Source organism: Diabrotica virgifera, chromosome 9 (genome assembly GCF_917563875.1).
Source record: "Diabrotica virgifera virgifera chromosome 9, PGI_DIABVI_V3a".
In the NCBI taxonomy this organism is placed as follows: Eukaryota; Metazoa; Arthropoda; class Insecta; order Coleoptera; family Chrysomelidae; genus Diabrotica; species Diabrotica virgifera.
In genome coordinates this window covers 211,338,511-211,355,638 of record NC_065451.1, presented here as the reverse complement: position 1 = coordinate 211,355,638, position 17,128 = coordinate 211,338,511, and the positions used below count along the sequence as shown (strand labels likewise).

At 32.2% G+C, this 17,128-nt stretch overlaps 1 protein-coding gene across 6 annotated transcripts in view; it reads right to left on the bottom strand.

Annotated features, from left to right (window-relative positions):
• The window catches only part of LOC114326093 (inactive dipeptidyl peptidase 10), a 396,495-nt gene that overhangs the window by 20,676 nt on the left and 358,691 nt on the right, over nucleotides 1-17,128 (bottom strand). For all 6 annotated transcript variants that reach the window (XM_050662407.1, XM_050662406.1, XM_050662408.1 and 3 more), the window contains 2 exons: nucleotides 16,318-16,421; nucleotides 1,845-1,974 (listed from right to left, as the gene is read on the bottom strand). In XM_050662407.1, the coding sequence (XP_050518364.1) occupies nucleotides 1,845-1,974; nucleotides 16,318-16,421 (234 nt within the window). The remainder of the gene's footprint in view (nucleotides 1-1,844; nucleotides 1,975-16,317; nucleotides 16,422-17,128) is intronic.

Genomic DNA, 17,128 nt, shown 5'->3' with positions numbered 1-17,128 from the left:
TGTTGATTAAATAAAATTAAATAAAATTAAAATTAAATAAAAAAGTAAATGAAGTAAATTAAAGTTAAATGAAATTGAAAAAAAAATAAAAATAAATAAAACTGAAAAAAATTAAATAAAATTAATGAAGTTAGATAAAAATAAATAAAATTAAATACAAATAAATAAAATTATATTAATTTAAATACAATTAAATAAAGCTAAAAAAAATTAAATAAAAATAATAAATAAATTTAAAAAAAAATAATAAAATTTAATAAAACGAAATAAAATAAAAAAAATAAATGGAATTAAAAAATGAAATAAAATAAAATAGACGAAAATAAATAAAATACTTAAATTAAATAAAATGAACAAAATTAATTAAAATTAAATACAGTTTTATAATTTGCTGCTTTTTCTTTTCGTGTGCTTAGAATTTTTCTCCTGCTTACGGTTCGCCAGAAAAGTTCCGTTTAAAGATATTTTTTGAAAATTTCGCAGAATTAAAAAACTAATATTTTGCCCAATTTAAGTCCAAAAGTTAAACTCTTCTATGAAATTTGTCGCTCGTTCTTGTTCTGGCCTCAGAATATTTCTACGGCTTGAGATATTGTATTTCGAACACCGACTAAGCTAGAGAAAAAAATTTAGTACGGTTCTGCTTGGAATTCAGCAAGGAGTCTACTTACTTAATTTCGTATTTTTCGTGTCATCGGCAACCTCCTTATGACATACGGGTATGAAATATAGATAACAAACTACTCCCAGTCCGGTCGAATATACCTGCCAAGTTTCATAAAAATTCATAAAGTCGTTTCGGAGGAGTATGGTGACAAACACTGCGACCGGAGAATTTTAATATATAGATGTAAATATTTAAATGGCTATTAAAAAATAACGATCTGAGATAGAAAATTGAAAATTTAGGATTGCATGTTTCTTTTGGTTCTACATCTCATAAAATTAGTAAAGAACGGTTTTTCCAAAAATTAAAAAAGATATAAATATATGAGGGGGGGGGTTGCGTACGGGTATGAAACTATATATTATCCTATTCCCAGTCCGCTCGAAATACGTGTAAAATTTCATAAAATTCTGTTCAGTCGTTCTCGAGTTAATGGTGTAACTAACATAACTCGACTTTTTTTTATATATTATAGATGTACAGGAAAATAATTAGGCTATCACAAAATGTATGCGGTATAGGTTCCACGACTTCTTACAGAAAATCACAAACAGCAACGTGTCGAGTGTGCCCAGTAGCTTTTGCAACAATGCAATGCATCCATTGTTACAGACGACGAGATATGGTTTTCACTTTATCGCTGAAACTAAGCAGCAATCACGTGAATAGCGTCGCTCAACTTCACCTAAGCCAAAGAAGTGTAAAAAACGCAGTCTGCTGGGAAAGTCATGGCAACCATCTTTTAGAACAGGAAGGGTCTACTGTTAATCGAGTTTTTGCCTCATGGAATAACAGTTAACTTCAACAGATAATGTGATACATTAGAAACACTAAGACATGCGATCCAGAACCGATGATGAGGACATTTTCCGGTGGTATGATACTTCTCCATAACCACCCCTCCATGACCTTTCCACCCCCCTACAGTCCGGACCTAGCACCAAGTGATTATTACTTATTAAAATTAAGGTAACATTTGTGTGGATTACGTTTCAGAACCGATGATAAAGTCAAGGAAGAGAGTACTCGATTTCTCAAAGGATTTGCTGTAGAATTCTATAAGATATCTATTTTTAAAATTCATGGGAATCTTATTTTACAAATGGCCCATGTATTAAGATACATTTATTTATTATTAATTATTTGACACTACTTGTATAATAAAATATATAAATACCTCGACACACGTCCAGTTTGGTGCCAAACACGCCGAAACTATGCTCAGATTCTGCGCTCTGTTTATCCATACGACAGCCACTTGCGTATTGTTTTGGCCTATCCAACCCGCCGATGTTAAATAGTAGTCCCTGAAAATAAAAGATACGTTATTAATTTAAAGTACAGTTCGTTGAAAATACATTTACAGCGAACTATATTTGCTGTTTCATTTACTTTTTAATTTGGGTTACTTATGGTAAATTGATTACATTATCAACATTGATTACATTATGACAACAAAATGTTTCTAAACACTTCTAAATGTCATGTTTTTACTATCACTCGAAAAACACAATACGTGGAGAACCAATACAAAATTTCTAACACTGTACTTGGAAGAAAGAACACTTGCAAAGATCTTGGAGTAATGTTTTAGCAAAACTTGAGATTTAGTGAACATTATCGGATCATCATTGGAAAGGCATACAGAACTCTTGGCTACATAATTCGTAATTCAAATTTTTTTAAAAGAACTGAAACTCTAATATCATTATACAATGCACTGGTAAGACCTCACTTGGAGTATGCCTCTATTATATGGGCACCACAAGCCGAATTCAATTCGGGCGTTGATCTGATTGAAAAGGTTCAAAAACGATTCTTGAGGTTTCTTTATGTCAGAAAGTTTGGTATCTATCCCTACATGATTTCCTCTAATGCTATGCTAACTTGTTTTAAAGTTCAGCGACTGGATAATAGAAGACATTTTCATTCAGCCCTTTTTATATACTATGTTGTAAATCTCATTAAATATAAAGATTGCTTTTTTATAAATAATATTAAATTTCATGTTCCAAAAGCACATTTAAGAATTAATAACAAACGACTGTTCTCAACTAATAAAACTGATTGTTCACCCATAAATAAGATGTTAGAAGAATGTAACCATATGATAATTAACTGTGATATAGGCTTTTTAAATTCTTCTGTGAAACAGATAAAAGTTGCTTCTGACACAAATTTCTAGTCTACAAAAGTTGTTGTCGTAAAATTTTATTTATATGTATTTATTTGTATTTAGATGTATTTATTTGTCTAGATGTATTTGTAGTGTTTTTTTACTTGTTCTATTCTGTTTAGGTTTTAGTACTTAATATAGGAATTAGTTTTTAGCAGTAGTAAGCACTCTTTTAATGTCATAACAATTATTTTGTGTATTAAAGGAGGTTAAATAAATAAATAAATTATGTTTCTAACGTCTCTAATCTCTTATAAACACGCCAATCACACAATCTCGATGCGACGATACGAATAGACAATATCGTTGGGAACGCTGTCCAAATTGAACTGCGAATATCCATTGTGTTCGTTCCAAAAACTGACAGTGTCGGTTTTTGGGACAAGCCGAATATAGCGTTCGCAAACAGTTCGGCTCGCATATGTGTATAGACCTTAAGGCATCTAGATTGGCTTGCGTGTTTATAGGACTTAATCAACTTGGTGCACCTTGTAAATTGTAAAATTTAATCGTCAAAAAAACCAAGAAAGTATATATAAAAAGTAGCAATACACTATATTTATATCATAATTTTCATAATTACGAAGTAAATGACAAACATTTGAAACCAGAGGAAAATGTTTTAAACTTGTTGCATCTTTATAATAATAAATAATATAAATATCTTATAGCAATATTTATATCATAATTTTCATAATTACGAAGTCAATGACAAACCTTTGAAACCAGAGGAAAATGTTTAAACTTGTTGCAACTTTATAATAATAAATAATATAAATATCTTATAGCAATCCACTGTTTCATTATTTTCTTTTAGAAGACAATTTCAATAACCTGCCTAATTAAGGTAGTAGCTACAAAAAAACTACCTACTATACACGGCCACAAAAAATGTAGATATCCGCTGTGAGCTCGTACGTAGAGGATATTTACAAATTCTCGAGCGCCAGTAGTGGCAAGTCTGTAAACGTTTACCGGAAATTTGACATAAATGTCAAAGTGATTAATGTAAAATTAAAATTAAAAACATTAATTATAAAAAATATTAGTTGGTCAAAGCTGTGGTATATATTTTTACCTTAAATATACTTACGTTTTAAATACTGAATTTAAGTTTTTTTAATGTTCCGTAATATGTAATTATAATTTAATCTAAAAATCTTAGCGCCATCTACACGATAATTGTGAAAGTATCCGAAGTAAGAAATTCATATTTTATCAATAGAACGTCAAAATGATTAGCAAAATTTAAAAAAATCGATTACAATTTAATTAATTTTTTGCGTTGTAAATGTTAAGCGATAACAATTAAATAATAAATTTAAAAATTACCGGTGAAAGATAATTCCAGTAATCCGCTAGGAGCGCCACCAGCGAAGCTCAGAGCGTATATGTATATGATAAATGTAGATACATATATATGTAGATATATGTAATATGCATTGGACATTGGCTTTTTTAGAACCAATCCACAGAATTATTAATTGTACTGTGTAGTTTTATTTAAATGCTCTTTTAACCTTTTCGTTTTTTTTTCATTTCTGGGGTTTCTCCTTGTTCGTTTTCTCTGTTAGATAAGTATCACATACTTTCTTCGCTGTTTGGATTTCTTAAATATTTCTCAAAGATTATCGAATACTACTGCAGGAAAAATCAAACAGAGCAAAATAGAAAAGTATATAGACACATCAGAAATCATGACAAAGTTTATTAGACCTAGTTTTTCATTCCCTTACCGTTTTACAACAAATTTCCCATAATTTATGTGATTTCTTTAATTGAAAATTTGTTTGCCACTATTAAGATAATATTAAAAACGCAAAAATAATTTCAGCAGTTTCTTTTTAGCCACATTTTCCCCGTACGTGTATCATCGAAAATATGACTGCATTGTCTAACGACGCAATTGCTTTATGCCGTTTGTGGGGGTTAGAAGATCACCTCCCATCCAGAGCCAGGAGCATGACGACGTCGTCTTCTCGGCGGAAAACCTGTAGGTGGAGGTGGAGGGATATAAATATGCAAATTTAGTCGAGAGACACGAGTGTCGAGTGAGGAAATGATGGCGGAGACCCCGATTCGGGAGCAAATGCATATAAAAGATAAAATGGTTTAAATTAAGTTTCGGTCGGACCGAGACCGGATATGAGCTGGCGACCGTGCCCTGTGCCCTGTGCCTTGTGCCGGTTTGCCCATGCAAATTGTTACTTCATTACGAAATTACGGAATGAAAGAACTCTAGTGTTTAATTGGAGTAGTCCCCTGAAATTAATGTTTTTGTCTTTAAATAAAATAGGAAATTGTGTAAAAAATAGTACTAAAAAAATAATACAAGTATAGAAGTCGTTACGCATTTACTACATACTATATTTTTCATTGTTTATGGTTCTTCTACTTCTTCTTCTTCTCAAGGCCTCAGCTACCATATGTGCAAAGTGTGCAATGCACACGGGTGCCATCTTTTAGGGGCGCCAAAACCGAGGGTCAAAAATTGCAAAAATATTTACAAAAAAAAAATCAAAAAGCAAAAATTTATTTTAAAATAAAAGTGGAGAAATTAAATAGTTCAGTTTTAATTTGTTTGGATGGCATTATTAGTCTTTCTATAGATATAAAATAAAAAACCTTGCTATAAAAATAACAAACACCCATTCCATAGACAAAACTGTAGATAAGAAATACCTAACTATGCCTTGATTTCGTGGAAAAATTCCAAATTGTACACTGGTTGAGCAATAGTGTGTCGGCGGTAATTCTATCTCATGGATAAGCGACCGATTGTGTGGTGCTCAAATTATGAATCAACAAGATTTAAGCGGGCTGTATCGTCGCCCCCGTTAGCGAAATTATTCAGATTCGATTTTTTACACAGACATACTAAAAAAGAGGTCCTTATAACAAATCCACAGGGAACCAGGCGGTGCCGTGGTCGAAAAATTGGTAAAACAATTTTTTTAAAACAAATTCACAAAAATAATTTTTTCATTTCGAACAAATTTTTTTAGATCACTTGGTTCATTCTGAGTAAAAAATGTCGTGTCATTTTAAATTTTAAAATTTAAAAAATGAGAACATAGCCATTTTCAGCCAAAGTCAAAAAGTGACCAAATTAAAGTTTAAAACCCCTCCTTGAAGATCCTGAAGAAATTTTTGTTATTATTTTATTACAAAGCTGTTGTTTTTAATTATTAACAATTGGCGCTATACCTAGTCCAGGCTGTATCGTTGCCCACGTTAGCGAAATTATTCCGATTCGATTTTTTACAAACATATACTAAAAAAGAGGTCCTTATAACAAATCCACAGGGAACCAGGCGGTGCCATGGTCGAAAAATTGTTAAAACAATTTTTTTAAAACAAATTCACAAAAATAATTTTTTCATTTCGAACAAATTTTTTTAGATCACTTGGTCGATTCTGAGTAAAAAATATCGTGTCATTTTAAATTTTAAAATTTAAAAAATGAGAAAATAGCCATTCTCAGTCAAAGTCAAAAAGTGACCAAATCAAAGTTTAAAACCCCTCCTTGAAGATCCTGAAGAAATTTTTGTTATTATTTTATTACAAAGCTGTTGTTTTTAATTATTAACAATTGGCGCTATACCTAGTCCAGGCTGTATCGTTGCCCACGTTAGCGAAATTATTTCAATTGGATTTTTTGCAAAAACTTACTCAAAAACAAATCCACAGGGTTCCAGGCGATACCTTGGTCGAAAAATTGTTTAAACAATTTTTTTTAACAAATTCACAAAAATAGTTTTTCCCCTTCAAACAATTTTTTAAAATAATTTGGGTCATTCTGAGCAAAAAACATCGATTTTTGTTGAGTTATATGGCCATTTTCGCATTTTTCAAATTTTAAATCGCGTATATCTCGACAACAATCAATTTTAGAGAAACATGACAAGGGACCTTTTTTACTCAGAATGACTGAAAAATGTTTTTTTGAATTGGTTTAAAAAAATGTTTTAACAATTTTACACCCTGTGGATTTGTTATAAGGACATCTTTTTTAGTAAGTTTGTGCAAAAAATCGAATCGGAATAATTTCGCTAACGGGGCCGACGATACAGCCCCCTCTAAATGGACAAAATTTGAAAATCGCTTTACTCTGGGTTCGCCATCCACACAAAGGTGGGATGTTGTGAGAAAAAATGTTCTCGGGTCAAGTTTAAACCCTTTAAGTGTGACAAGATGGTCCAGCAGAATTGATTCAATAAAGCCGCTTAAACTTTATTCAATTAAGGATTGCTATGGTGTTATTTGTTCCTATATTGCTTTATTTCAAGCACCTACCTACCTACCTTCAAAAAAAAAATAAATAAAAAAACATTATTAAAATGCCTTAAGGGCGCCAAAATCCTTTTTTGCACACAGGCGCCAGTAATTCTTACGGGGGCCCTGCTTCTTCTAATGACGCTACAACCCTTTGTCAGTCTTGGCCTACTAACACAATGTTCTTCCATTCTGCCATGTTCGAGACTTTCTTTCACCACTGCTTACGGCTATCATCTCTGGATTACTTTTACAGCCCGTTTATCTGGCATTCTTTCTAAGTGACCAGGCTAGTTTAGTCTTTGTGACTTTGCAAATCTTACAATATCTGCGCCCTGCAATAGTTCATCTTGCTCGTAGTTCATTTTAACTCTCCATGAACCATCGCTGCAATGGGTTGGTCCAAATATCTTCCTTAGTATTTTGCGCTCAAATATTCTCAGTTGATTTTCATCAGTGGTTGAGGGGGTCCATGTTTCATATCCATATGTGACCACTGGTTTAATTACTATTTTGTAGATTCTAAGCTTAGACTCATGATTCAGTAACTTACTTTTCATTAAGTCTTTGTATGCATAAAAGCACTTTGTACCGCTAAGAATCCGTGCTTGTATTTCTTGATTGGTGTTGTTGTTGTCATTTATTATTAAGCCTAGGTAGGAAAAAGTGTAGGTATATTCGTGGTAGGGTTGTCAACCTTCAGATTTTCATGTTGATTAGACTTTGTGCTCTCCATATATTTTGTTTTACTTTCATTTATACAATATAGACCAAACGTAGCAGCTTCCCGTTTCAGCTGTATAGCTTTTTCGCATAATAACTTGTTGGTGCGTCATATTATGGCAACATAATCCGCATATGCGCATATTTGCATAGATCTTGTATTGATGCAACTGTTCATATCCAATTTTCTAACAACAGCTTCCAAAGTTAGATTAAAAAGTGTTGTTGATGAGACATCACCTTGCCTAACTCCATTTTTAATATCAAATGCCTCTGTCATATCTTCACTTATTCTTACCATGGCTTTGGAACGTTCCAAAGTCACTGGTAAAGTTTAACTAACTTATTGCGTATCCCTAACATAGATAGTTGCTTTAACATCTTTAGCCTATCTACTTCATCGAACTCCTGTTTGAAATTGTTATACAAGATGTAAATTGGTATGTTATATTCATCACATTTTTCATGTATTTGTATTCACCTCTTAACATGTATTTGTTACATAACATATTATAGTATAGTATAGTTAGTGGATCCAAAAGATAGCATAACCCAGACATCCAAAGTGAAAGTTATCCTTCAACACCAAATTGTTCTATATGGTCCACACAATGTCCAGAAAAAAGTCACACCATTTTGAGCGTCGGGTTTGGGGGAGAGGGGAGAGAAATCGGTAAATTCGTAGATTCTTAAGTATTTCGCCAATATTTCTAAAACTATGCGGTTTAGCATGAACAAACTTCTATACAAAATTGTTCTACATTAAATTTTAAATAAAAAAGGCCCTATGCATAATCTTTCTAAAATGAATGGTTCCAAAGTTACGGAGGTAGTATAGTATAACTGGTCCAAAAAAAGGCCTAACCCAAACATCCAAAGTAAAAGTTTCCCTCCAAAACCAAAATGTTCTATATGGTCCACATATTGTTCAGTAAAAAGTTACACCATTTTGAGCGTCCGGTTTGGGAGGGAGATGGGAGAGAAGCGGGTAAATTAGTAGTTTTTTTAAGTTTTTCGTCAATATTTCTAAAACTATGCTTTAACGTAAACAATGTTATATACCAAAATGTTCTACATGAAATTTAAAACAAAAAATGTTCTATACATAATTGTTATAAAATCGACGGTTCCAGAGTTACGGAGGGTGAAAAGTCGAGGTTTTCGATACTTTTTATATTTTTTGGGCAATATTTATGATATAACTATACCAAAAACCCAGACATCCAAAGTGAAAGTTATCCTCCAACACCAAATTGTTCTATATGGTCCACATAATGTTCAGAAAAAAGTCACACCATTTTGAATGTCGGGTTTGGTGGGGAGGGGGGGGGGAGAAATCGGTGGATATAAAAAGTATCGAAAACCTCCACTTTTCACCCTTCGTAACTCTGGAACCGTTGATTTTATAACAATTATGTATAGAACCTTTTTTGTTTTAAATTTTATGTATAACATTTTTCTATAGAACATTCCTTACGCTAAAGCATAGTTTTAGAAATATTGACGAAAAACCTAAAAAAACTACTAATTTACCGACTTCTCCCCCCCAAACCGGACGCTCAAAATGGTGTAACTTTTTACTGAACAATATGTGGACCATATAGAACAATTTGGTGTTGAAGGAAAACTTTTAGTTTGGATGTCTGGGTTAGGCCTTTTTTTGGACCAATTATACTATACTACCTCCGTAACTTTTGAACCGTTCATTTTAGAAGGGTTATGCATCGGGCCTTTTTTATATCAAATTTAATGTAGAATAATTTTGTGTAAAGGGTTGTTCATGCTAAACCGCTTAGTTTTAGAAATATCGACGAAAAACTTAAAAAACTAGGAATTTGCAGATTTCTCCCCCCTCTCCCCCCCAAACCCGATGCTCAAAATGGTGTGACTTTTTTCTGAACATTATGTGGACCATATAGAACAATTTGGTGTTGGACGATAACTTTCACTTTGGATGTCTGGGTTTGGGTCTAACTGTGCCATACTATTATGTAACATTGTTTATGGTTATGCTCTGTCATATACCACATGTATGAAATTAATGGAAAATTTGACGTCAAAATAATATATTAATTAAAGGAGATAGGAAATTTCTTAGGAAGTAATTCAGTTATGGTGTTAGAAATTGAGGGGTAAATCTCACGTGATCTTGTTAGAAAGCAAGACCTACTATGTTAATACATTTTATAAGAAAAACGCAAAGGAAATAGACGTGGCTATCTCTCTTGAAAGGCAGCCTACAGATGAGGATGTGATGGCACCAAAATAGGAAATAAAAATTAACATAGATTCTGGGAAATGACACGCATATAAAAATGACATAAAAATTAAAATGTATAGAAATGATCCAGTTTGATGAAGATCAACTTTAGAGATGGATATATCAACTAATAGTGCAAGTATGGCAAAATGAAACAATCCGAAATGATTGGTATGAGGCCTGCATGTGCGCGCTGCATAAAAAAGGATACCAACTGAAGTATGACAACTGTAAATAGTAAATAGACAAACTGCATAAAAAAATCTTGATCTTGTATCTACTGTATTGATATACGGAAAGAATCCTACAAGAATACCAGGCCGATTTTAGAAAGGACAGATCTACTATAATGAAGACAATGACGGATACCAATAAATGAACAATAGGATACAATTGATTGATTCGACCGTTACTTCATGGAAGTTGATTTTATCTAACAATAAAATACTGAAAACGTTTGTTTTATATACTTCTACAAAATTTATTATAACTATGTGACTACAGCTGTTTCGACAGTGCCTTTCTCAAGTGATTTAGTTTACTATGGGTTTGCCTTTTTGAAGTCTTTAACTGAAGAGGTTGAAGGAGCTGTTTGTATTGAGTTGGTCATTCAGAATTATATCTGTATTTTTTAATTTATTAATTTCCATAGATCCTTATAAAGATAGCTTAAGGGCTTTATATTGAATATGCATAATTTGAAACTCTTCATTAAAAGAATGATTATGATCTCGAAGGTGAAGTGCGTATGTAGAAGTGTCTGTTTTTCTATTGTTGAAAGCCCTTTTGTGTTCTGCTATTCGTTTGTCAAAGGTTCTGCCAGTTTGACCAATGTAAGTTTTCGGATAGTCACCAAAAGTTAGTTTGTAGACACCCACACCACTCTGTAGTTGTTTTCTCTTTCGACTCTTATTGTTCTTAATATATTTGCTTAAGTTGTTGTTACTTCTGAAAGCTGGTGTTATTCCTTTCTTTTTTTTATGTATCTGGCTATTTTTGTTGTTATCTTGCCAGTATATGTGATAGAGCCACTACCTTCTGCTCTATCACATATACTGGCAAGATAACAACAAAGATAGCCAGATACATAAAAAAGAAAGGAATAACACCAGTTTTCAGTACTAACAACAACTTAAGCAAATATATTAAGAACAATAAGAGCCGAAAGAGAAAACAACTACAGAGTGGTGTCTACAAACTAACTTGTGGTGACTGTCCGAAAACTTACATCGGTCAAACTGGCAGAACCTTTGACAAACGAATAGCAGAACACAAAAGGGCTTTCAACAATAGAAAAACAGACACTTCTACATACGCACTTCACCTTCGAGATCATAATCATTCTTTTAATGAAGAGTTTCAAATTCTGCATATTCATAATAAAGGCCTTAAGCTATCTTTATTAGAATCTATGGAAATTAATAAATTAAAAAATACATATATAATTCTGAATGACCAACTCGAGACAAACAGCTCCCCACTCCTCAACCTCTTCAGTTAAAGACTTTAAAAAGACAAACACATAGTAAACTAAATCACTTGAGAAAGGCACTCTGCCGAAACAGCTGTAGTCACATAGTTATAATAAATTTTGTGGAAGTATAGAAAACAAACGTTTTCAGTGTTTTATTGTTAAATAGGATACAAGCCTACAACTGATGTCTTTACGCCCTTCAAAACCTTTTAAAATCCAAACAACTAAGAGTACAAGTACACAGATCTTCCTCTTTACGTGCCATCTCCGCGACGGAGGTTGGCAATCATCATGGCTATTCTGATCTTAGAAAGTACACAGATACAAGTATATAAAACAATCATAAGACACGTTGTAATGTATGTGGACTTTATGTGGACGATAACAAAGGCAAACGAAGAGAGACTACGTGTTTGAAATTACCATATTCACTTGTAAATAACTCGAAAACTATCAACTAAGTAATAAAACACTATAAAACAAAAGCTGCTTAAAATTAGTCGGTTTACCCATTTCCGGATTTATTTTGAACTTATATTCTTTCACCCCCGAAAAGAGGTGAAACTCTCCCCCTGGGCAAAAGCACACATCAGCACAATATCACTTTTTTCTTTGACATGTTAGCTATGCCAAATTTCATGTCAATCCAAGAAGTACTTAAAATTTAGATATTTTGCAATATTTCACTGTTAGTGAATGGACTAGAAAAATTTATTATAAAATTATCTCGTAAAATAATTGAAATAAAAATTAATCATAAACATTATGAAAAATTATTCCCACTAACATTTTCTCCAAAAAAACTAGAGTCGACTCAATAAATCACTTTTGTGCACCATTCTGCTCTCAGGATATGAAGATGCTAAAACGATGAAAGAATTCTAAGTTGGGGAAACTTGAAAATTTGGCGGTGGCGTTTGTTAGAGCTGAAATTTAATTTGGGAGTGTAAGTTTCCAGGGCTTTTTAAACTATCGAGTCAAAGACTGAAGAGTGAAAACATGGAATCTAGAAACGATATTATTTTGTTGACGTAAGGCGAAACTATTAAGAAAGTTTTATGAATTAGAATTAAAACAACAAAGAGTAAAATGGAGAGTAGGGTTTTTCTTATAATATTAAAAAAATATACCCGCAGCCTGAATCTAGAAGGTATTTTCGGTAATATCTACGGGTAAAAAAGTTCTACGTTTTAGACAATTCGTTAGACTAACATGTAATTCTGGATTAGTTGGCTAGAATTTGTTATTTCTTTGCTTCTACTGTCTGTCTACCCTTCCAAATATGTATCATCTCTATTAGTACGTTCTTTAACGGTAAAATATTGCAAAACCTCTAAAATAAAGAACCGCTTGGATTGGCATGAAATTTGGCACACACATAGCTAACAAGTCAAAGAAAAAAAGTGATTTTTTTATAAAAACAGAAATAAAGCTTTTTTAAATACTTTAAAAAGTGGTAATGTGGTTTCCCCAAGAATGCTTCATTATTTGGATATTTCACATTGAATTATTCTATTTGGAATTTTTCGAATATGAACCTATTTTTCATTATCTATAACTCTGCTTTTGGTAGGTATAGAGACCTAATATATACACCATTTTTTTCACTTTTTTATAGGCTATAGTTTTGGTAAGAATATTTTTTTCGACAAAATGCCTACGTTTTGAGTTATTTGCGAAAAACCGTCTAAAAACGTGGTTATTTTGTTGAAAAATGAACATATTCACTTGCAAATACCTCGAAAAGTATAGATTTGGTGAAAAAACTTTATAGAACAAAAGTTGCTAAAATTAGTCAGTTTATCCATTTCGCGACTTATCTTGGACATATATTTTTTCAACCCCGAGATGGGGTGAAGGTGAAACTCACCCCTAGGGCAAAAGCACACATCGGCACCATATAATTTTTTTTTCTTTGACATGTTAGCTATGCGTATGCCAAATTTTATATCAATCAAAGCGGTTCTTTAAAATTTACAGCAAAAACCGTGAAAGAATGTACTATATTGGCAACTAATATGGCAAAAAATTGTCTACTGTGGGCTTGGTGTATGAGTGCATTTCCTTCACTTCTGGTGTAGCCTTTTATATTTCTGAGACAAATTTTTTTTCCTATGCCACGTTTTCCCTCTATTTTTATCTCAATAATTAGTTGTAGTTGTTTGTATTCCTTGTGGCACGTTACATATGTACGGGATATGAGCGGTTTCTAACTTTGATGATCTTTAACAGATATGAGCGATAATTCATTCTTGATAACAGTTCTATATTGGTTATTCTTATGGTCCAACTTATTTGTAACATTTTACTGTAAAGCCACATTTCAAACGCGTTTAACTTGTTGATGTCGCCGTGTTTGAATATCCATGTTTCACGGCCAGACAAAAGTAGTGACCATATAACATTTTAAAGTTCTCAATATTATTGGTGTTCGGGAATCCTTATTTCTTTATTTTATATTGAATATAATTTTAATATTTAACTTATTTCGGGTAGAATAAGTTTTAGATCATTTAATAACTATATTTAGTGGCTGTTCTCTGCCCTCTTTAAAAATGATGCAGAATAACCTTGTGTGTCTTCTAATTAACATAAATCCTCAATATAAATTTTTACTCATCCACAAGCACAAAAATCGTTTTGCGCATTATATACAAATGGACATGCTCCGTTGAGTACCTTTAGGACAGAAGGTACGACTCTACGACTTCGCTTCCGGGCTTCAACGGTGAAACAACTCCCGAATTCCGAACCTTTCGTGATTTTTGACGGTACCGTCACACGTGAATCGTGAATTCTATGGAAGGAATCCATTAAAAGGGGCAGTGATGAATTGAGTAGTCGCCCTTGGGTCTGCATAGTTTACCAAATTTTAAAGAACACCAATTTTTAAGGTAAGCGATTTGCGCAAAGCTTGTGGAACCAAATTATTTTAAAGTCAATCTTTTTAACAAGTTAGTTTTCATATTTCCCACAGTTTTCACAAAATTGGTATGGCCAATTTTGGATTGCATTTTTCTCATGTTCTTGAATCCCGCTCTGGTGATCTGAATTCTTCTCTGGATTTCCTAAGATTGATAATACAAGTAAAGCTAAGAGGAGGAACGAGTATAGGATGAAGGAGACTTTCATGGTTGAAAATGCAGTTTAATAGAACCTCTCAGAGCAGCAGTAGATAGAATAAAGGTAGTGATGATGATATACAACGTCCGGTTGGGAGACGCCACTTAAAAAAGGAGATTAAAAATATTTTCTACAATTTTAATTTCTTCATAATCGTTCAGAACATTGTTTACCATTTGTTTACAAAAGTATAAAGCTTGAATTCGACTATTAGAGATTCTTGACGAGAACATTATATTTTGGTCTGTATTAGTGTTCCTTACCTAGTGAGACAACAATTTGGGGCATATTGGGGACACATAGTAAATTATAAATTGCAAGAAAGAAGTGCCGGATACTACTTGAAAACATGGAGCAATTTTGATAATGTAACAGATATTGAACAGGAACAAATGCTTAAGTCTTGCAACGAAGTAAAATAAGAAAAAAAATTAATTTTAAAACATATAAAAGCAATATTATGGACAAACAATTGGTTTATTCGTTCTTAAGCAATTTTACCGTGTACACCTTTGTTCTAATATCAATTTTTAATGTTATCTCCCTCTTTAAACGATATTACAGTCCACATGAAATGAAGATGGTTGTAAACTTGGTGAATATATACAGGTGTATTAAATTTACGAGTAAGTTTAATGTCTTGAACCCTTCTCTTGGCTAATAAAGCAAATTTATAGAACGAGTACTCAAAGTTATTTACCAGGAGTTTCCCAAATACTCTAAATAGAGTAACTGCCCTATTATTAATGAAGTTGTTAACTGACTGAGATATTCATCACCGGGAGAGTTAAAGTGGACGTTATATAGCAAATGTATGCAATTGTTTTTTGCTATTAGCAATGCATCATTTCAGACAATCATTTATTTTCCTTCTAAACGATCCAAAAACCTGTAAATTTTAATTCCAGTATTTAATATCCCATTCTGTTTAATTCTGCGTCTTTAACTTATTTATTCGAACGAAATTTGTTATATGCTTTCTAATTATATCTCAAAACTTCGGCGAAAAACACTTAATGCAAGTCGATTAAAATAAACAAAATCCAAATGTTTCTTTTACCCAGCTCAATTACCTTGAACAAATCACTTATATTTGCTTTTGAATTACCTCTAAAAATCATCAAATAACGTCTTAGACTCTTCTTCTGGCTAATAAAGCAAATTTATAGAACAAGTAGTCAACGTTATTTACCAGGAGTTTCCTAGATACGTGAAATAGAGTAACTGTGGAAGATATATAGCAAATGTATGTAATTGTTTTTTGGTATCAGCAATGTATCATTTTATTCAATCATTCCTTTTCTTTGTACCAATCCAAAAAACCTATAAATTTTAATTGACGTATTTTAGAACCTATTCTGTATAAGATTTTAATTCTTTAAGGTTTAAATTTATTTATTTGAACGAAAGTTTGTTACCTATTAACATTTTGATAACATCACAACACTTCGGCGAAAAACAGTTAGTGTCTCTTGGATTAGAATAAACACAATCCAAAAGTTTATTTTGCTGTGTCTTAGAACCATCGTAGATTAGAATAAACAAAATCGAATAATAATTTACATTGAAAAAAAAAGTCAATGCGGCTGGAGAATCAAGGTTGTGTAAATTTTACTTACTGTCTTTGTAAGGCTTTTGGTGGTTGAACAAGATGATACTCTAACGAAGTTAAATTAGAAATATCTACAATCCACAGTTGTACTGAGGGTATAGGCGTCCCAGGCTGTAACAAAGATATAATAAAAATAGCAAATATACAGTTGAATATGAAAAATGTACTTATATTATGTATTAGCATATCATAAAATTTCATAAGATACTAAAGATTTGTCTTATAATTTCGAACAAGTATAAATTTAATTTAAATGTATCTATACAGGGTGTCCAGAAACTCTACCGACAAACGAAGACAGGAGATTCCTCAGATCATTTTAAGACAATTTAACCCAATTCACCTAGTCCGAAAATGCTTCCTAAGGGAGCTAGAGCTCTTTGAAGATGGCGCCATGTAATTAATTTTTCTTAAATACCTAGAGAACGCTTCTATTTAAAAAAACGAAAATTGGTATGCATATTTACTTTTTAGAAATGAATCGATTCCATCCATTTCGAATTTCTAATACCGGTCATAGGCGTTCGTTTTGGGTAGGGTAACGGTTATTTTATCGCCTAACTTTTTTGTCTTTAATTTTTAAGAATTTTTGACTGTGAATTATTAAATTGTAAGGTATTCTAGTACTAATAGGTACTCTTACTTTAAGTCGATAGGATACACCGTTTTCTAGAAAAATCGATTTGAAAATTTTTCGTTCCTTGAATTTCAAAAAAAAAATATTAAAAAAAACTATTTAGAAAGATGAACACTGGTACATTTATTTATATTCCAGAGATTAATCGATTTCGTTAATGGCGAATTTCTAGTACCGGTCA